Genomic DNA, 22,688 nt, shown 5'->3' on the forward strand with positions numbered 1-22,688 from the left:
TAATTATACATATATGCATATGTAAATCAAGTGATGCACAATGCAGTTGCTCACCACCTGCTGACCAACGCCCAGCCAATCCCTAAGCAGTGGTCCCCCCACAGCCAACCTTTCCAGTTTTTATTGTCCTACATGACACCATATGGTATGAAATATCCCTTTGACCAGTTTGGGTCAGCAGTTCCGACTGTGTCCCCTCTCAACTTCTTGTGTATCCCTAGCCTCCTCACTGACAGAGCAGTATGAGAAGCTGAAAACTCCTTGGTTCATTGCAAGTACTGCACTGAAACAACTAAACGATCAGCTTGTTATCATCATTATTTTTCTCCTAAATCCAAAATATGGCACATGCTAGTCACTATGAAGAAAATTAACTCTATTCTAGCCAAAACCAGAGCATATGCATCTACTTTAGCACTTTTTGACATACTTGCCCCAAATTTCTTCACTAATGATCCCAGAAAGCCTCACTGAAATGAGTAGCTAACTTAGCACTAGATTTGTAAATAATATTAAATTAATAAATATACTATTACATTCAGACTAGTGGTGACCTGTTGTATTATCCAGATATACTCTGTACATTACAATGTCTTTTTGATAAATCCCGGAGTTTTTAACTAACTAATGTTTTACATCCTATTACCTGAAGGAATTCACATGCCATATATTTTTATAGCTGTTTTTAAAATGATTTCCCCACAGCGTATAACATGTAGGTATAGCATTATAGCATTATTAGATTTAAACAACAATATATATGATAATTTTCTTAAGTTCTCTTAAGTTCACATACTTTCTCTGATTAGTTTTACATTTGCTGAATCCCTACTACTCCTGTATGACTGATATATGCATAGATTCCCATAGTACAGGAGTATATATTGAAATATCCCTGAATTGTAAGAGTATGAGAATTTTCTTTTAATTTTATCTGCAAGAAATCTTTAATTTTAAACAAAACATTTTGGGAATAATTTGGATTATTTTATCTGATTGTTCCTTCAATTTCATGATCAGCAAAAGTTCTTAATATTGCCATAATTTTGCTCAAGCATGTTTTATTAAGAAAATGAGGTTTTATTAACATGTGGCAATCAATGTTAAGTTTATTACCGTTCCATAAAAGGCATAAGTTTCACTCAGACTTTAAAACAGACAGAAACAGTATAGAAAAGTCAATAATATAAAAGTTAATATGCATGTTGTTGTTTTTTTTTTTTTCTACCTTACTCACAAAATAATGTTTAAGATATAAAAATGCTAAAATCCAATTCCCCTTCTAAAAACTAATTTGTATTTCATTTTTTGTTATCCACTACATCAATAAAAGGCTTTTCAGATCATTCAGTAGCTCTTCCTAATACAAATAAATGTTTACTCTAATACAGACTTTGAACTTTCATGTTCTCATTTGATGCGGTTGGAGAGAAAGAACCTTGGGATGACAGCAAGTACCAATCATGTTAGATGAGGACAAAATGTGAAAGTTTTGTCTTCTGAGGAGGGAAGCAGGCACTAAAGCAGATCAATATTTCCTGGTATGACTAATTTGAACATATTAAAACAAACATCTTGAAGAGTGTTGTTATTCAAATAGTCCTGGAGGCTTGTGTGCAGTGGCTTATTTCATAATATCATGTGTATAACAAGGTGACCCTTGAGCAAAGAAATCAGAGCTTATATAATTCAACTGAGGTCAACAACAATTTTTAAACTGGGTTGGCCCCCAGGGATGTGGAATCAGGAGATAATTTCTAAGGCGCAGAGGAAAATTTCAGCCATCCTCTACCTGTCTCCCTCCACTTTTCTTCTCTCTTTGTCTGTTCCTGAACCACTACCCCAGCACTTACAGATCTCTTGGCTCTGGAAGGTTTATGTAAAAGGCAATTTGTGATTTCAGCTAACAGAATCAGGGATAGTGAGAGCCAGTCATCCCAGAGTTTTGGGAAAAACAAATAAGACAGAAAAACGTTAATCTTAAAGTTGTGTAAGAAGTTTGAAAAGTGCTATCTTGAACAATGTTTCAGAAGTCACAGGCTATCGAGGGCATCAGACTCTGCCACCAAGGGGACCTTACTGAGTGGTAGCAATTCTGGCTGTAGTACAGTACCCTGTCCTGACTCCTTCACCATGTGGCCCAAGACTTCAGAGATGTTTCCGAACAACCCCACATCTATCTAAAGGTGGTAAAATTGTTTGTGAGAAACTTAAGGCTCACAGAGAGCTTTTGGACCCACTGGCCAGAACACAAGAATTAGCTAATCAGAATTGACTTTTGGTTTTCTCTTGAATTAATTATTTTCTTTCCAGTTTTCAGATATCAGAATAACTCTAAGAGAAGTCATGAAAATGGTTTGAATTGTGTCTACAAAAGCATGTAGTACCTATTAAATAGAGTTTACAAAAGTTTTCCCTCAAAAAGGGAAGGATCATTTGTAGAAAGTGGGTATTGACATCAGTGGCCAAGTTTACAAAATGAAATTATGCAAATTTTAGGAGGAGTTGGAAATAAGGTAATGTTCCCAACACAGCTTGTATGATGAAGGGAAACTTATAAGAAATAAAGATTTTTTTAATATATTTTTTAATGTTTTTTTTCATCTTGTTTGCTGTTTGTTCTCTTCAGTTTGTGTACCCTGGTAAATAGGGTAATACTGTAATTTAACTCAGTATAAGAACCTAATCTCTATTAATGCAAGGCTTGAAATTTTTCTAATAATGATATTGAAAAGGTAAAAAATGAATTTTCTGCTATGATGTACATTGAGAGAAGGTGTCTGCTCTGTCCTCCTGTTGAAGGTTAGGCATGGTAAAGCACCAGAGTGGACAATGAACTGAGTCCCATTTTCCCTGTTTCTGTAAGTAAGAGGGATAAAGATGGATGCTGCTCTGGGTCAGCATACTGTATAGGTTCAGAGCAGAGCTCTGTTTGGTGAGGTGAAGGGGAGAATGATAATTATCTGTTTATACTAATATTGAATCCAAGAAAAAAGAGTATTTTGATAAGAGTAATGTGTCCCATGTGTCCCAATTTAGACATCTACTTTATAAAGGAATTAAGTATCTAATTATTTAGGCAATTAATTCAAATATAAAGTATTTTAAGAGTTAAGATTTAGGAAAAACTATTCTTCTGTGTGCTCTCTTCTGGTTGTTTTGTTGTTGTTGTTTGTTTGTTTGTTTTTGTTTTTTTTCCTTGTGTCTCCTCTTCCTCCTTCTTCTGTTCTTTTTTCTCAGAAAAGTTGCCCAATAATTTAATTTTTGTTTGGATAAACTGGATTTAAATTGATTTGCTGTTGTAAAGAAAAATCCATCTTCTTGGTTTCTGTAGTTATAATTTGTATATTTAACATTTTGGGTTTTCAGTGCTTGAAAATGTATTGAATGAAATAGGTAAATGAACAACTTCACTTATATGTAGAAATGGATTGTAGTATCTTTTACACTTCTGAACTGTTGTAACTAGCTCATCAGCCCTTTTTATTACCCCACTAAAAATAAATAAATAAATAAATAAATAAATCATGTGAACCAACCAGACTGATTGAGAATAGTTAAAATCTGACATTAGACATGATAGAAAAACATATCTTTCTGAATAATAAGATTCTTAGTTTCTGACTCTTCCTATCCCACAGGATCTTGATTGTTACAACAGAAATCTGTAAAGATGGTTTGCATTGTTATTTTAGGCTCTTTTAAACTGAATGGTCCTACACAAATGTAACAAATAAAACAGAATTAGAGATAGTATACATCTGTGTGTATGGAAAATATATTATTAATATTGTAGCATTTGAATTTAACTGAATTCAGATGAAATACAGCTGTTACTGCTGTAAATATAGCCACACTTGGTAATGTGTTTGGTCTAGTTAATGGTAATTGTTGGAACAAATCTTATTAGTGATGTGTTGCTAGCAATTGCTAGTATTCTGTAATGATGCTCTTCATTATCTTTCTGTATCACTAATATAATCACTAAGTTTCATTCAAATTAATTGCTCTTTCTTCTCTTCTAGACTCAAAAGTTACCGACTTGGTTGAGTCTCTAGAGAATTAACTGTGATAAAATATTGAAATTGATTGTGACTGGGAGACTTATAGCCTTATAGCATTTTTGTCACCTTCACCTTTTCTTTAGTTTATTTTTATATAGAAGCTATATTGGCTTTTAATTTGCTATGTTATCTTATAACATGTTATAACAAAGCTATGCACAAAATTGAATAAAACAGTAGGAATTTTCTTCCTTTTTCTTCCCTAGTGTAATCATCCATTATATTTTCATGTTGTGCATATGTTACACTTCTCTATTGATAGTACTGATATCACATTGGACTAAGTGCAGGAACATACATATATATGTATAAATATATATAAATATATATATGGAATTAATATATTTTATTGAAACAATTGAACTTTTTGACAATACTACTATACTACTAAAGAATTTCTTATGGTGTTTAATTCTCTTTATTGTTTGTTTGTTTTTAGTTTTTGCTCCTTTTGTTTTTTTTTTTTTTTTTTTTTTCTTCAAATAACTTGCTTATTGTAATGACGGGAAAAACAGAAAGTCTTCTGCATGACTGCAGGACTTACCCCCAGGGGAACTGCACCTGCTACTTCCCTAAAGTGCCTGTACACCAATGCAGGGAGCATGGGAAATAAACAGGATGAGCTCGAGATCTGTGTTCGGTCGCGGGGCCACGATCTCGTTGCGATCACTGAGATGTGGTGGGACAGCTCGCATGACTGGAACGCAGTCATGGAGGGCTATGTCCTTTTTAGGAAAGACAGGCTGGGGAACCAAGGAGGCGGGGTTGTCCTTTCTGTGAGGGAGCAATTAGAGTGTACCCAGCTCCAGATGGGGGAGGGTGAAGGACAAGTGGAGAGCTTGTGGGTAAGAATTAAGGGGTGGGCTGGTATGGGAGACATGGTGGTAGGGGTCTACTACAGGTCTCCAGATCAGGAGGAGGAAGTCGATGAGGCCTTCTACGAGCAGCTGCTAGTAGCCTCACAATCACGAGCGCTGGTCCTCATGGGGGACTTCAATTACCCAGACATCTGCTGGGTAAGCAACTCGGCCAGGCACGAGCAGTCCAAACGGTTCCTACAATGCGTTGAGGACAATTTTCTGATGCAGGTGGTGGAGGAGCTGACGAGGCGGGGGGTGCTCTTGGACCTCGTTCTTACCAACAGGGATGGCCTTGTTAGGGATGTGAAGGTTGGGGGCAGCTTGGGATGCAGCGACCATGAGATGGTGGAGTTACAGATGGAGCTAGGCAAAGGAAGTAAGGCTAAAAGCAGGATTGCTACCCTGGACTTCTGAAGAGCCAACATCGAGCTCTTCCAGGACCTGCTTGGGAGTATCTCATGGGATAGGTTGCTAGAAGGCAAGGGTGCTTGTGAGATCTGGGCTACAGTTAAGCAGCACTTCTTCCATGCTCAGGATCGGTGCATCCTGAGGAATAGGAAATTTGGGAAGGGGGGCAGGAAACCCGCATGGATGAGCAAGGAGCTCATCAATAAGATCAAAAGGAAGAGGATGGTCTATGAAATGTGGAAAAAGGGCCTGTCCTCTTGGGATGAGTATAGATGTGTTGTCAGGGCCTGCAGGGACGCGACGAGGAAGGCTAAAGCCCACCTAGAGATGAGGCTTGCGAAAGAAATAAAGGATAATAATTTTTTTTTCAAGTATGTAAACAGCAAGAGGAAAACTAGGGATAATGTGGGTCCCTTGCAGAATGAGGGGTGTGTCCTGGTCACGGGAAACGCTGAGAGGGCAGAGATACTGAATGCTTTCTTTGCTTCAAGGACACTCCCCTGGGACTCCTTGACCCTGGCAATAGGACAAAGGGTCTGGGAAATGGAGGGCTCCCCCCTGGTGGACGTTGGAGTGGTTCTGGAGCATCTGAGTGGGCTCAACGCACACAAATCCATGGGTCCCAATGGGATGGATGTGCTAAGGGATCTGGCAGATGTGATCGCCGAACTGCTCTCTGTTATCTTTGAAAGGTCCTGGAGAACAGGTGAGGTGCCTGAAGACTGGAGGATAGCCAATGTCACTCCAGTCTTCAAGAAGGGCAGGAAGGAGGATCCGGGAAACTACAGGCCAGTCAGTCTCACCTCTGTCCCTGGAAAGGTATTGGAGCAGCTTGTTCTGGATGCCGTCTCCAAGCAATTGGAAGAGAAGAAGGTTATGAGGAGTAGTTAGCATGGATTCATCAAGGGGAAGTCGTGTTCGACCAACCTCATTGCCTTCTATGATGGCATCACCATGGGAGGTAGATGGGGGGGAGAGCGGTGGATGTCATCTACCTTGACTTTAACAGGGCTTTCGATACTGTCTCCTATGACATCCTACTAGCAAAGCTGAGAAAGTGTGGGATAGATGAGTGGACGGCAAGGTGGGTTGAGAACTGGCTGGCTGGCTGAGCTCAGAGGGTGATGATCAGAGGAGCAGAGTCTGGCTGGAGGCCTGTGACTAGCGGTGTTCCCCAGGGGCCGATGCTGGGTCTGGTCTTGTTCAACATCTTCATCGACGACCTTGGAGAGGGAATAATGTCTGCCCTCAGCAAGTATGCCAATGACACAAAGCTGGGAGGAGACAAAGCCAAAGGGGGAAAAAGACAATCATACAAAACAAAATAAAACAACAACAACAACAAAAAAAAAACTTATATACTTTATATACTACATTTAATTAAACCTGAATGCATTATTTTTTCTATTTGATAATTTTGTTTTTCTATTATTTGACAAATAGTTTAATACAATGACCTTAGATATAATCTATGTGAGACTTACTTCTATTATTTAGTCAGTTATCTTCCGGAAAATTATCAAAATAGTAATCAGTAATGTTTTTCTATATCTTAGAAGTTAATTTGTGTTTTTTGTTGTTGTTGTTGTTTTGTTTTGTTTTGTGTGTGTGTGTATTGCTTTCACTAGGTTCTCTTCTATTAAGAAATAAGAAATATTAAGAAATAAAGTGGAAATGCACGTGTATACTTCCCAGCACTCATCTAAAAGATGCTGTCAATTCAAGACAGCGGATGTCAATTAAAGTAGATAATATGAACAGAGAAAGGAAAGGATATCTAAATGCTAGGAGGTTCTTTAGTATGAATGTTGACTTGAAGAAAACCTTTTAGTATTGTTATTGTTGGTGAATATGAATGCTAAAACATGGGTTACATAGGTAAATGACAAGTTTTACTCAAGTGGCTAACTTTTATTATCAATTTAATTAAGAAAAAAAAATATAGATAACAAAAATCACTGTAATTTCTTGAGCTGATGAATTAACAACAGTCATATAACAATTTCAGTTGTTAGTAATTATTTCAAATTTTGTTTTATAGAAATAGTTATTTGCTAATAAGTTTTTCAGGAAAAAAAAAAAAAAAGTTTACCTAATGAATTTAACAGTAAAAGTATTGCATGGATTCATCTGTTACAATTTGTTGTAGTTCCACTTAATTAAAGAGGACATAGCTTCATATACAGTAATTGGGAATCTAAGAGGGATATAAATTACCCTTGCTTATTTTACCAAATTGCTTATTTTAGAAAATAGCAATTTGGATCAGGAATTAAGCAAGGTTATCAGGGTGTTGCTAGGACTGCTTTGTCACTGTCTGGAGAAGGAAGAGATTTTGTTACGTGACTGCATTTGTAACTGCTTAACAGATCTCATGTCTACATTTTTCTTTCCATTAAGACCTCCTCTTTTCTCATCTGTACATTTTTTTATTATTATTTTTACAAGATATTTATGTCATTCTCTCCTCTTGCATAAATTTAACCATATTCTTTTAGAATATGTTCTGTGTAGAGATTTCCCACTTTCCACTCTCTCACACTCCCTCTATTATAGGTCTGAAGACTGAGGTATCCCTTATGATAGATATCCTGTATAAATGCACACCTACAACAGTTTCAAAGCAACTAACATTAGTGAAATGAACTGGTGAAGTAAATGCCGTTTCAAGCAGACAAATGAGTGAAAAGCAGGGGGCTTCTTCTCTTGTTTAAACTGATCCTTGTTATTCAGCACTCCATATGCTTTCACATATTCACAGATAATAAAAGGGTAAATCACTGATTCAGAGAAACTGTGGAAGCTAGGCATTAGAGCAACTACTTCTGGAATATAATAGAAGTCATGGAGAATTAAGCCTTTTATAAACTTAAGTGTCGTATTGTTATTACAAGGTTCAATCACAGCATTGCTGCTACTGAGCTGTACAATTATTAGGATGTTGAATGGCTACAAAAACAAAAGACCTATAATATAATCATTATATTTACTACTGATTTAATAGTATATTATTATAGTTTTTACTATATAGTTTTTACTTTAATGTTTATAGACCAATAATACATAAATGACAAGTTAGGGTGAAAATGACTTCATGAGGAAGAAATATATACAGTTCTAGTAAGCCATTTGTGATGTATTCATAACTTGTTTAATTTTTACAGACTGAATTTTACCTAGGTAAAAAAGTAAAAACTTAGAGTTTTTAGACTGGTATTGTTTTGAAGTCTACTTGTGTAATGCGAAAGTTGTAGAGTTTGGACCACACTGGAGACTGAAAGAAAGTTGCATTTGTTCTTAATAGTGAATGTAAAAAAAGCTTCCATTGGGTTATAAAATTTCCTTAATCTCATGATGTAAGATTTCTTGTTTGCTTGCTAGTTTGATACGGTTCCTCCAGTAACAGACATATGGAAAATTTCCTTAGCTCTAACACACTAACATTTTTAAGCCTCTGCAGTATGCATGTTTGCCAGAGGGTTTTGCTGTGTGCTGCAGTTTCTGATAGCTGAAAGTCTCCATATCCACTGTATCCATGAAGATCCAGATATAATCAGCAAACTCACCTTCTTGTTCCCTGTCTTAATTCCTGCCTGGGGATTGTTCAAATTTTTTCTCTCACTTCTGTGCTATGAAAACATTAACTTGTTTTTCTTTGTTCACATTGTTTGTGTTGCTCTGCCTTTTATATCACTATTTTTGAGTTTTGTTTCATCCCAGTAGTCTTGGTTTATGACAGAGTACCAGATGAGTCGGACTGACAGTGCAGTTAGCATTTAAAGCCTCAGTAAGAAAGTTTGTGTCACCTAGGGGCATCCAGAGTGTGTGATTCCTTTGATGATACTTCGGGCTCTTTACAGAAAACTCTGTTAGGAAACTTAGTTGAAAAAGAAAACCCGAAACATTTCAGTATCTTATACCAACAGTTTACTACATAATTACCTTAAAAGTCCACTCAATGTGTGCTTCTGTCTGTAGGATGCAGATAGAATAATAGGATCATAGGGTCATAGAATGGTTTGGGTTGGAAGGGACCTTAAAGATTATCTAATTCTAAACCCCTGCCATGGGCAGAGAAACTTTCCACTAGACCAGGTAACTCAAAACTCCATTCAGCCTAGCTTTAAATGCTTCCAAGAATGAGGCATCCATAAGTTCTCTCGGGCAACGTGTTCCAGTGCCTCACCACAATCGGTGTAAAGAATTTCTTCCTTATATCTAATGTATCACAGAATCATCTAGGTTGGAAGAGACCTCCAAGATCGAGTCCAACCTCTGACCTAAAACTAACAAGTCCTCCACTAAATCATATCACTAAGCTCTACATCTAAACATCTTTTAAAGACCTCCAAGGATGGTGTCTCCACCAATTCCATGGGCAGCCCATTCCAATGCCTGACAACCCTTTCAGTAAAGAAGTTCTTCCGAATATCCAACCTAAAACACCCCTGGCGCAACTTTAGCTTGTTCCCCTTTGTCCTGTCACCAGGCACATGGGAGAATAGACCAACCCCCACCTCTTGACAGCCTCCTTTAAGGTACCTTTAGAGTGTGATAAGGTCGCCCCTGAGCCTTCTCTTTTCCAGACTGAACAATCCCAGCTCCCTCAGCCGCTCCTCGTAAGACTTATTTTCCAGACCCCTCACCAGCTTCATCGCCCTTCTCTGGACTCTCTCGAGCACCTCGATGTTCTTCTTGTGGCGAGGGGCTGAAAACTGAACACAGTACTTGAGGTGCGGCCTCACCAGAGCTGAGTAAAGAGGGAAAGAGGGACAATCACTTTCTTAGCCCTGCTGGCCAGACTGTTTCTTATGCAATCTACTGCTGGCCTGCAGGTCCAAATCTACCTTTTCTTTTTTAATTTACCTTTTTTTTTTAAAAAAAAAAAAAAAGTTTAAAACCAAGGAGTTTAGTTTACTCCTTGTTCTATCACTTCACATCCTGATAAAATGTCCCTCTCCTGCTTTGTCAAAGACCCACTTTAGATACTGGAAGGCTGCTGTAAGGTCTCCCAAAGCCTTCTCCAGGCTGAATAATTGCAACTCCCTCAGTTGGAGTTACCTGTCTTCATAGGAGAGGTGCTCTATCTCTTTTATAATCTTCACGGCCCTCCTCTGGACTCATTCTAATACATCCATGACTCAAATCACAGATACATACATTTTTTGGTCATTAAATAATAACATCTTCACCGAATCACAAAATCAAAGAATAGTTGGAGTTAGAAAGGACCTCTGGAGGTCGTTTGGTCCAATCCCAATGTTCATCAGAGCACCACTCTTCTTTGGCTTTTCCATCCCTTGGGGGAGGAGATTATTGTCAATGAACCACCTGGACTACTTCTGCGCTGCTGTGTTGTCCCATCACCATATATCAAGTCAGTTGAAGTCCTTCATGAAGATCTAGGCCTGCAAATGTGAGGTTGCTTCTATCAGTCTGTACGTCAGGTGACCTGTAAGCTGATAACTGCTATAACGCCACCCTTACCTCCTGTCTTCTCTTTAATCCTAACCCATAAACTCAGTGCTCTCCAGCTGCTCACTCACATAAAGGGAAACTCCCTCTCTTCCCAGCCTATCCTTCCTAAAGATCTTGATCTCTCCATTGCAATACTCCAGTCATGTGGTGTCATCCCACCACATCTCTGTGATCCCATCAAGACTGTAGCCCTGCAACTGCACACAGATTGCTAACTCACTATGTTTATTTCCAATACTGTGGGCACTACTACACAAGCATGTTAGAGTGGCATCCTAGCATGTTGACTACTTGCAAGGGTTTGGAGGATCCTCTTCAAACAATTATTTTAAACAATCTGAGACATCTCTAGAATACAAATTAGGCTTTTTGGATTCTTTCAGACCCGGAAGCCTAACTTGCATCTGGTAAAGGATAACCAGTTGCAATGGAAACTTGAATGTGCCTCAGAAGGAATGCTTGCTCTGGCATTTCTTATCACCATTATTGCAGAAAAGAATTGTTAGTAGACAAAACCAGAAACCAAAAATTTTGGCCATTTTCCTCTGAATACTGAAGGAAAGAAAAATAAATAAACAAATAAAATCCTTAGCTTGGTTCTTCAGAGAAATGGGATTACAGTTAAAAATTTCCCTGCTTGGTTGCTTTTCCAAACTTCTTCTAGGAATTTTAAAATAATGAGATAATATTTATTTGTGATAATATTTATAACAATATTTAAATGTGAAAATTAAATAGCCAATACCTCCCAGTATTTACTTTCTGTTATCCAATAGTATACTCCTCCCTTGACCCTTAAAGACAGATAGATGGATTGTTTAGACCTTCTCCAGATTTCCAAGTCTTTCAAGAACACAGAAAGAGAATATTACCAATTTGGGAAAGAAAAAAAATTACTTAGGTGATTTTCTATGATGTTCTCAAGCTACAAATAAATACTCCATAGAGTAGCTTTCTGGAGGAATAATCTAATGTACAGTACTGAACATGTGTTCATTGAAATGTCAAATGATTTTGAATTGCATGGAGAGGTAAGACTGGAGACTGAATCATGAGCAGGTTAAAAGCAGCAAAAGTGATCCATAATCAATGAATGCATTTTTTATTTTGCATAAAGTTTAAGTGTTATTTGATTTATAGAGAAGGTTTCTTGAATGGAGTAGTAAATTGTAGTTATAGCTTCATTATAAGGAAGTAATTTTGTGACTGTTTTCCTTATATGTCTATGAATTAGTTAGAAAGCTAAGGGTTATTCAGCTCCAGAATTTATATTTCTAATAATATTCTCCAATTTGTTAGTTACTTCTATCTTTCTTTTTATGTTTATGTTTTCTCCATAAAATTGGACTGTAGAAGTTTTGTTTGTCTGTTTGCTTGTTTTGAATGAATTTACTTATTCCCTGTTCTTAAGCATTTCTGTCACTTTGCCTTGAAAAGAAACAGACATTAAGAAACAGGATATTAAGAAACAGATATTAAGAAATCTAAAGACAATGAGAAAATTTAGCCATCATTGACATCTTGACATTTTTGATGCAAACAAGACTGTTCTAAATCAGCAATCGGCTCATAGAGTCTGAGAATGGAAATGAGAAAAGGAATGTTTTCTCAGTGCTCTCTGCAGGTTCCTCTTTCAGCAGATCAGGGGTCAAGCGCATTTACAAAACAGTAGGAGAGAAATCTTGTATCGTCACAGTGTGTTCCTAGAGAGTGTTCAACTTTATACATGCTCTTGCAGCCCACCTGGAATCTAAAATGCAAAATAAAATAAAATAAAAATCCTTTCAAGTAATTTTGTCTTTGACACTAATTATAGTGGATAGTGAAATGTGGGAAGCAAGACAATGTTTCCTAGTCTCCAGCTGTCTGGCATATCAAAAACAGAGGAAGTAACAAGTTTCAGGAAAGAGCCCAAACTAATGAAGGTTGTAGGTAATGCAGAAGTAATGTTTTGGCCTGGGAGTATGGGGAATGGAGGCTAAGGTTAAACAAGTCAGCAGTATGTAAGCTTAAAACACCCTTTATTCTGTTATCTTGTCAATGTATATATATATATATATATATATATATATATATATATATATATAAAAATATCTGAGGGGTGGGGGACAGAAGGATGTAGCCTACCTCTTCTCAGTGGTTTGTGGGGATAGGACAAGGGGCAATGGCTGCAAGTCAGAGCACAGGAAGTTCCGCACTGACATGCGAAAGAACTTCTTCACGGTGAGGGTGACAGAGCATTGGAACAGGCTGCCTAGGGAGGTTGTGGAGTCTCCTTCTCTGGAGATATTCAAGGCCTGTCTGTACACCTACCTGGGCAGCCTGCTCTGAGGAACCTGCTTTGGCAGGGGGGTTGGACCCGATGATCTTTCAAGGTCCCTTCCAGTTCTGTGATTCTGTGATTCTGTAACTGGATGGTTCATAAGACTCATCTTAATTAAAAGTTGACAAAAAGTTACCACTTCCACTTCAAAGCATGCTCAAGTCTGATGAGCACACATCTCATGGTGTGGTGTCTATGGCATGATCTGTTCATCCTTGGAAACTGTTGTAATGGTTTCTGTCAGCTGGTTGGTTATCTAGAATCACTGGTAAATACTTGTAGATTTTATTGTCTATTTTGTCCTCAAATATACAGTAAGGACAGTAAAGTTAGAAGGAGTTTGATAAAATGGAGAGAGAATCCTTCAGTAACAGAACAAGGCTAACACATTCTAAATATTGTAGATAGTGGCTGAGAAAGCAGTAAAATTATCATGAACCACTGCAGAATACATACAAATAAAATGTTTGATTTTCTGTCTCTTGCTTGGGATGAAAATTATTACTTAAAATATAGCATGTACATTGATTTTTTTTTTTCATTTTAGACTTTTATTTCTATTTTTATTGCGTTACAGAAACTCAACTTACTGTATGAAAGTGTCGATTTCTCTGACGGTGGGTGAAAATGACACTGGACTCTGCTACAATTCAAAGATGAAATATTTTGAAAAAGCTGAACTTAGCAAAAGCAAGGAAATCTCATGCCCTGAAGTAGAGGATTTTTTATTTCCATTTAGGGAGCCAGAGATTCTATGGTATAAGGTAAGCAACCCAATAAGTTTTCACCTTCAACAAGCTATTACACAATGTTCTGATTTTTTTCATAATCAGAATATGATATGAAGCTTGGATTGTTTTAAAATCTGTTAAGAACAGACAACAGATTTGAGGATAGAAGAGAATGAATTAACTGACTGAGAGCAATTCAATTGCTTCCTTGGGTAAATTTTAGAGCTGATGTTTTCTTAATATCCATTTATAGATGTCACAAATAACATCTTTCTGCTAACAAATGAGCTAAAAAAGAAAACTGCTACCAGTCCAGGTTTATTTAATATGTTAACATAAAGCCACGAGAGCTACATATACAACAACTGCTTGTGCCATATCAGACTGAAGATTGTGTCTCTGGAAACTCAGACATAACAAATACTTGGAAAAATATTACTAGAATAACTACACATAAAATTATCTGAATGAACGGCTTAAATTTGCAGCATAAAATTCAACAACAACAATAACAATAAATCCCTTCTAAACAGTTAGTCTTGATATATTTTGGTTTTACTTGCAACTATAGATGATTTCATAGTTTTTATCAATAGCTTTATTTCAATACTGTGTATTGATTCCCGTATCTTTACTTAAGGGTGAAATACCAGGAAACATGGCTACCTGTGGGCATCTTATAAGAACCGCTCTGAACAGCAGCTTGATTTCTGGGTTTCTTACCATTTGCAGGAAGTACTTAATACCTCAGTAATATAGTACATACAATTTTAACCCCCCCCCCCAAAAACAGTTCAATAAATCTGAAAATTAAATTCTGAGTATTGTACAAATATCTGTGTATAGAGGAACATCCTAGTATAACTACGTATAATTCTATTCTTTTTAAAGTCCAGTAATTTACCTGATAACTTATAAATTTTAATATAATACCATAGTCTGGTATATATATAATACCAGACTATGGTATCTTTATATATATATATATTTATATATATGTATATATATATATATATATATATGGTATCTTTATATATATGTGTGTGTATATATATATATATATATATATATATATATATATATGGTCTAGAAGGAATCTGGCTGAAGTAACTGACTTAACATATCTAAGATGAGAGGTATGTCACCAATTATTTGCTTACATTCATCTCTTATTTTGTGTGTATAAAAAACATACCAGAAGATTTATCAAATTTAAAATTTGATAAAAAAAAATATGTCTGGCTATTAAAATATATCAAAATATTAGCTTTTAAGGATTCATTGACAGCAGTTATCTGAAAAAACTGAAACAGCCTCTAATATTTTAACATTAAAAACCAAGCCCATAATGCATAGACAATGATTATGCTAGGAAAATCAAGTAAAATACTCCCTGACAGTACATTAAAAGATAATGTCTTATGAAAAACATCAACCCTTTTCTTCTAATAACTTTGCTCAGACATGCAAAGACCTAGGGGAAAACAAACAAACAAATGAACAAACAAACAAAAAACAAGGAAGTTATTTCAAGTATCATCAAAGTTACTCAGGTGAAAATTATCATGTCAAGGAGTCAAAAAAACATGCATGCAGAAAATGCCTCTGTTAATGCACAAATGATAATATTTTGAAAAATTTGAAATTCTGATTTTTTTTTTCAGTTATGTAACTTACTTATTACTAAGAATTCAGATAATTTTGATTCTAAGATACATACAGAAGAAGTTATCTAACATCATTTCTCCTTATTCCCAACTTCTTCTATTTCCCTACTTTTTTAATTGTAATTTTGTTTAAAATAAATAAACATGCAACCCTATCTACTTGTAATACAACAGTCATGTATCAAAGACATGAGTGTAATGAGAAGTAATTAAATGAAATAGAAATCCCTCAACAAACTAGTGTCAAAACCAAACCAATAAATAAATAAATAACACCAAATGAATATTTATTTATTTATTTCTTAACAGATAGAAAATATTATCTCAGTTTATAAAATTATATGGTCTATTTTTCTTTTTAACCAACACTTAACTGAACTGGATTTTGAGATTTTTAATGTACCTAAAGTTCAAAACTGTCCCTAGTTCTTGTCTAGCTTTCTTGGCTTTGAGTAGCACTGTCAATTGTGGTTCAATTTAAGTGTAAGAATATAGTCACTGAAGTGTTATGTTATCTTTAAACAGGAATGCAAGTCAAAGACATGGAGATCAAGTATTGTGTTTAAAAAGGACACACTTGTCATTCGTGAAGTTAGAGAGGATGACATTGGAAATTACACTTGTGAGGTAAAATATGGAATCTTTGTTGTCAGAAGAACTACGGAATTAACAGTTACAGGTAATCACAGGCTCTTACTATCTATTATATGCAGGAAAAAAAATAATTTTGTGACTAAACAACCATTCTGTGATTACGTGATTTGAGTTGTGAATATCTGAATCATTATAACTACAGAAACCATTCTTGCACAAAACCTTGCTGTGCTTAGGCAGGAATGGTCAATCATCATGGTTGTCCTGAATGCTTCACAATAGTATGTGTAATATTTTGATTAAGTCTGAGTTTTGGTGTATTGCAAAAGCTTATAGATAGGCCATGTTTTTGAATGGAAAATATAGTCAAGGACTATAAGAAGAATAAGCTGAAGACAACTTCAGCAAGCATTAATTCTAGAAAAAAAATAATAAAAAAATCATGATTAATTTGTTGTTGTTGTTAAATGTCTTGGGACATGAGAGTAGTTATAACTATAACCCAATAACAGTAGGTCTGATTGCCTTGGGACATGAGATGAGTTGTAACTGTAAACCAATAGCCTGGAAAGATGAGTGCATGTATATATATATAAGGGTTAGCGTTCAAACAATGCATAAATGAATAGCATTCTTTCTCTGTTATTCTCTGCTGCCTTTTCTGTAATTTATTGTTCAAGAACTTCTTGATCTCAATTTTGTGTGCAATCATAACCAATTAACCTGTTTTCCATTAGTCTTTTTTTTTTTTTTTTTTAATACATTTATTTGGGGCTTTAAAGGTATTTTGAAGTACCAAATTCCACAGAGTAATTACATAACATATGTAAAATATAATTTAGCAACCAGCAATTGAAGAAGATGAATTTAATATAATCTGCATTTAAAGCTACCATATCAATACTTAAAATTCCTCATAGATGAAAACAAAATAGGAAGGTTCACAGCTGAAGAACAGTATGAAGAACAGTCCATTGGCTTTTCAGTTCTTGACCGGACCTCTAACATCTATTTAACAAGCTTTTAAAGAGTATAGCTGTATGCTTACTTAAGGCAGAGGATTAACCTCTAGAATTATAGGATGACGTTGGAAGGCAGGAATGCAACACAATCTATATAACACTGTGCAGTTCAACAATATATTGAATATACAGAAAAAGAAGGCAGAAGCAGTATTTCCCTGGGAAAACCAAGATTAACTAGATTTGCATGGTTCACACCAACATTTGTGTATATAAACTGTTGTATATCAGCTCTCTCAAAATATCAAATAAAACAATAAGCAAATCTTAGACAAGGAGTTCTGTGGGCTTTTTTTTTTTTTTTTGGTTTGTTTCTTTTTTTCTTTTTAGTATCTAATATATAAATATTTTGCATGATGACAATTAGAAACCACACTTACATTGTGCATTAGATTGACTTGAACAGTTTCTCTTTATGGTGAAAAGTTTGCTTTCTATTTTGATGTGTCCCATTTACTCCACATTATCAGAAATTAAAATGAATTATGGTTTGTAATTTTCTTCTATTAGAAGAAAATGTTTTCTATGGTTTGTGATTTTCTTCTTTCTTCAGTCTGGGAATCATACTGTTTATGTTGTTTTGAGAGAATTCAGGCAATCAATTATATTTAAATTCAATATCAAGGATATCTTCATATGTTTTCTATTGTTTGGAATTGATTTATTTAGTCAGTACAGACAGGAAATTATTGTCTAATGATTAAGCTCACAATAAACATATCCTAATTGATTCTCATGCATACAAGGCAGAGATGATAATAATATAATTTGATTTGTACCAGGAGGTTGTCAATTACCTTTTGCAATATATGATGTATGTATAAGTCATATGATTATATGACTTAAAGAGTGTTCGCTCATTCTTCAGGTGATTCCTCCTGTCCCCGTGGGTGATGCTCCACTGTGATTTCAAGTAGACTCAGAGAGGGGAGAAAGAAAAGTGTTGCAACCAGATGCATGTTGCTACTTCTAGTTTCAAAAATGTAATTCATCACTTGTGTTGGTAGTTCAGTGTTTAACTGGACAGAGACAGAAAGAGACTTGGTTGATTTTGATGTGTTAAAAATGAATGAATGAATAAGGAGGGAATTACTTAACTTCCACCTCTGTCACCCCTGGCAGATGTAAAGATAACCTCCAAAGCAATAAGCTGCTCGGATAGTACTGGTACAAACAGATCTATCCACAGTACTAATTTTACTAATTTTATACTAAAACTAGTAACATCTTGATAAGACTTTTTATCAATGCTTTATAGGAAGAGATTTGAGCTTTACAAGCCAGCCTTATACTTTGTGCTGAAAAACAATTTTTGTCCTCAAAATACATTTAGGAGTATTTAGAATGGGTGGGTTGTGGGTGAAGGTGGAGGGGACAGATAGCTTGTTTTGAAATAGAAATTAGGCTTTAATTAAGAAAATGAGAAATAAATGTTCCAAATGTCAAATTAATGGCAGAAAAATTAATTGCTGATTGATTTCTTTATTATATTAATGAAAATGTAATTAATTAAAACTAAGCAACTATGTATCCTTCCAACAGTTTCTGATGTGCCTTCAGGCAGTATTGATAAATGATGACATTTGTGTGAACTATTGCTAAGAACAAATTTAATCATTAAGGATCAGATCAAAAAAAAAAAGTGAGAAAATATTTCAGAGGCATTTGAATTTTTTCTGCCAAACATATTAGTGAGTTACAATAAAAGAAATACAAAAGTATGAGCAAGCAAGTAGTTTTGAGAATTACCAATTTGTCTCTTGCTTTCAAAAATCCTTAACATAATGGAGCTTGTGATGTGTTTATCAAAATGGGACTCATGAAAAATAACTCTTGCTATTCATTAGTATTACCTTATCAGGGTTCTCCGTGCCACCAATATCACACAGCCATCATCAAAAAAATACTTTTTGTTTTGTTTTGTTTTTCCTATGTGCTATGTTTCCACATGTGTTTAAGATTGGAACTTGGACTTTCTACATTTCTTTCCAAGACTATCTCATCTTTCCTATAGAAACAGAAACAAATGAGCAAACTAAAATCACTTTTGATGCAAGAAATACATGAGCCAGATATTTTATATATGTAAACATTTGTATTTTTCTACAGTAACTGAAGATCCAACTTTGTGCATTATTACTAGTATGAAATAAAATGGTTTACTGTTTTGTTAAGAAATAATAGATGTCTGGTTGGTGACATAACAGGATTAAGTATGTTCTGTGTTAAGTATGCGATTAAGTATGTCCTTCCTTTTACTTAGAAGAGGCAAGGAGAAACAGAATATTGGGAGGGTACAGTTACACAATCATAGGCATATTCTCCAAACACCTAAATTTTTCATCCTTATTTGGTCTCCAAAATTCAAATTGGAATTAAAAAAAAAAAAAAAAAAGTTAAATGATGGTTCTGAAAAATACTATTATTTCAATGGATATCTTACCTGTGAACAATTTATACTGAAAACTTTCCTGCAGATAACAAACCAAGTTTGAACTCAGGAAGTTATTTGGACAAATATCTCAAAATTATTTGTTGCAAACAGTCTTTTTTGTGGATGATAATTTAGATGTTATATAACTTAATCAATCAAATAAACAAAAACCTGTTAAGTCTTTCCTCCTTTTGTGGGATAGAAATTATGCTCAGTCTTTCTCTCTCTGATTTCTTGTACTACTGTATGTAAATAATATCTGTTCTTAATTTCAAATACAAACAAGTTTGAATCTCAGAGTTTAAATTCATTCATCACAGATCTACCTTAAAACACAACGGCAGACGTAATACTGAGGTGCCATACAAATACATGTGGAATGTACCCAGTAAGTATGTTGAAGGTATACAGATATTCAGACTAACCTTTACATCCTGGTGATTTTTAAGACAGGATTGGGTTGATATCTTAATAAAAACGGAACAATAATATAAATCTCACTAATGAAGAGAAGATAAGGTGTGTTCAGACAATATCGAAAAGGATAGAAAAGTTTTTCTTATAAATTTATAAAACTTATAAGAGAACTTATAAAATTTATCTTTCTGTTATTATGCATAAGAACTAGGGTAGAAGTTAGAAAGCCTTCACAAGAGTTTGGTGGAAGAACCGGGCCATATGCATAAGGAACTGTGATATGGTAAATTAAGGGCAGCTCCTGGGTGATTTAAGGCAGACAGAGGGTGAGCCAACTATGACATTGGTGGGACATGTCAGCAGGCTTCCTTCCTCATCTCTTTCTCTTTTTGGATGATGTTGTGAAGACAGTTGACTTCAAGATCACCTTCATTTTCCAGGACTTTGGCAGTCTTGATGTCTTCTATACGGAAACTGCTATTGCTACTGCAGACTATTAAACTATGGATATAATTATATAGGCACATAATATTCAATATGATGTTGCATATTCTTGCTATGTTAATGTTTCACATATTATATACCTCTGTATACAGTATAATATTGAACAGCACATATTCTGATTCAGAATTAAAATTGGGGGAAGAAGGAAGGAAGGAAATTCGCACATTTTTTAAAAGGCCAACTTTATAGATCATGTCCATCTCATCTAACTCTAACAATTGAAAATCAGTAAGCCATGAAAAGTGAAGATTTTCCCTCCTTTTATAGAATGAGAAAGCAAATTATGTTCTCTTAGTTTAAGTTATATGCATTGAATCTCATTTTTGATTCACCTTTAAAGTAACAACCATGTTTTATGCTTACTTTTAAGATTCATTAAAAAGAAAAACAAAACAAAACAAAACTTATTAATGACTAAAACATTGTACGAACATTTGTAAATTACACACAAAATCTTCAAATGTTACATACCCGTTCCTTACCAAGTATATGTTTAAATTCCATTCCAAAATATGATTTATTCTTACAGTATGGATGCATCTTTCAGTTAGGATAAACCTTTTTTTAAATTTATTTTCATATTTTTAAAAAAATCTATATTTCACATTGAAAATATATCATCTAAATATTTTGAATCAATTTTCTTACTGTGGTGCCATCTGACTTAGAAAATATCTGCTTTGCAGATTACTCTAGTCTTATTTAGTTGGTAACTAAATTCAATATTCACACAAACTGTAATTAATGGTTCTTGGACTGTAGTTATGTAATTACATACTTTAAAAAGTCCTTCAATGTTCTAAAACATTTGTAGACATTTATACCTGCAGACTAGCCAGCATTAGCAATTCTTTCTTTTATATGTTGAATTTTAATTAAAGCATACCTGCATTCTTAAATAAGGGGAAGGATTACATTTTTGCAGAATAGTATCAGTATTAGTTTAGTCATACTGCAAACATGGGTCAAAAATATTTTCCAGTGGCAATTTACTTTCACTAAATGCTAGGTTTAATAATATTGTTTCTGTTATTTATACTACCAAAATATTTGCAAGGACAAAATCTTTCAGTTTTTGTATGGTATCAATCAGATCAAATGAATTCCAATCTGGGTGAAAGAGAGAGCATATGTTTCCCCACTGCAATTTCATACAGTTGTTCTTGATGAACAACATAAAGCAAACACACCCTATCAGCCTTAATTATTCAATTCCTCCAAGACTATTTAGTTTTATATATATATATGTATATATGTATATTTTTTTTTCCATTTTGTTAAAAGTGAGAAGTTCTTACACCTTGCAGATGGAATCAGATCCAATCAGTAGGTTCTTATTCCTGAAGCCTTTCCTCAGAGATACCTTTTAGTGTATTAATAATGAATAAATCAATTAGCTCATTGATTTGCCTCCTTGAACACATCTCCTTCTGGAATAAGCAGGAATGAGCAGAATTTTAGATTTAGAGGTTTGAGTATATTGACAATCAAGCTATAATAATACTAAATTAAATCCAAGTTGATACAATCTTTTTTATTATTTAAAATTAGCCTGTTTGGTTTAAAAATCTTTCTGTAACAACCTTGCAAGTGGCAGTTTATTCTTTTCCATCTGCTATGTATAACTTTTTCGTTCTCTAGATTTTTAGGCAAAAAAAGGAATGCAATTTGTCTGCTTACAGTTACGCAATAGCTGACTATTAGTGTTGCTTAAAGGCTGGGATTTGTTGCATAAGCTTTGTCTTGTTTGCTTTCTGATAGAATTAAGCTTCATTAGTAGAAAATCTTAAATGACAATAAGCATGTATTTTTATTCCTGAAAAGTCCATCATGAAAATAACCATTATTGACAAATAATTATAACTAAATTATATAGCTAGCCTCACAACTCATAACATTTGGGTTTCATTTATCTTTACAGAATGCATGGCCATCCAAAATATGTTGTGAAAAAAAAGGGAGATATTGTAAGTTTTAGCCTGCTTAAAGTGATCTGTATTTTAATTGGTTATGATAAAATAGGAACCCTTTTTTCCCCGGAGTGTTGGCATTGATTTTTTCCAGTTCTGTTGCTCTTTCTCCTTCAATACATTCAGAGGCAGAGATGTTGCAATAGGCATTCACTTCTTTATTTTTAGCTGGTACTAAGTATGAAGAGCATTAAAGAACAAAGAGGGTTGTTTTCT

The 22,688-nt window shown here is 34.8% G+C and overlaps 1 protein-coding gene across 4 annotated transcripts in view; it reads left to right on the top strand.

Annotated features, from left to right (window-relative positions):
- IL1RAPL1 (interleukin 1 receptor accessory protein like 1) overlaps positions 1–22,688 on the top strand; it is a 773,813-nt gene that overhangs the window by 472,980 nt on the left and 278,145 nt on the right. For all 4 annotated transcript variants that reach the window (XM_084531795.1, XM_084531796.1, XM_084531797.1 and 1 more), the window contains 2 exons: positions 13,711–13,897; positions 16,057–16,210. In XM_084531795.1, coding sequence (XP_084387921.1) covers positions 13,711–13,897; positions 16,057–16,210 — 341 coding nt within the window. The remainder of the gene's footprint in view (positions 1–13,710; positions 13,898–16,056; positions 16,211–22,688) is intronic.

The sequence above is a fragment of the Aythya ferina genome (genome assembly GCF_964211825.1).
Source record: "Aythya ferina genome assembly, chromosome: 1".
In the NCBI taxonomy this organism is placed as follows: Eukaryota; Metazoa; Chordata; class Aves; order Anseriformes; family Anatidae; genus Aythya; species Aythya ferina.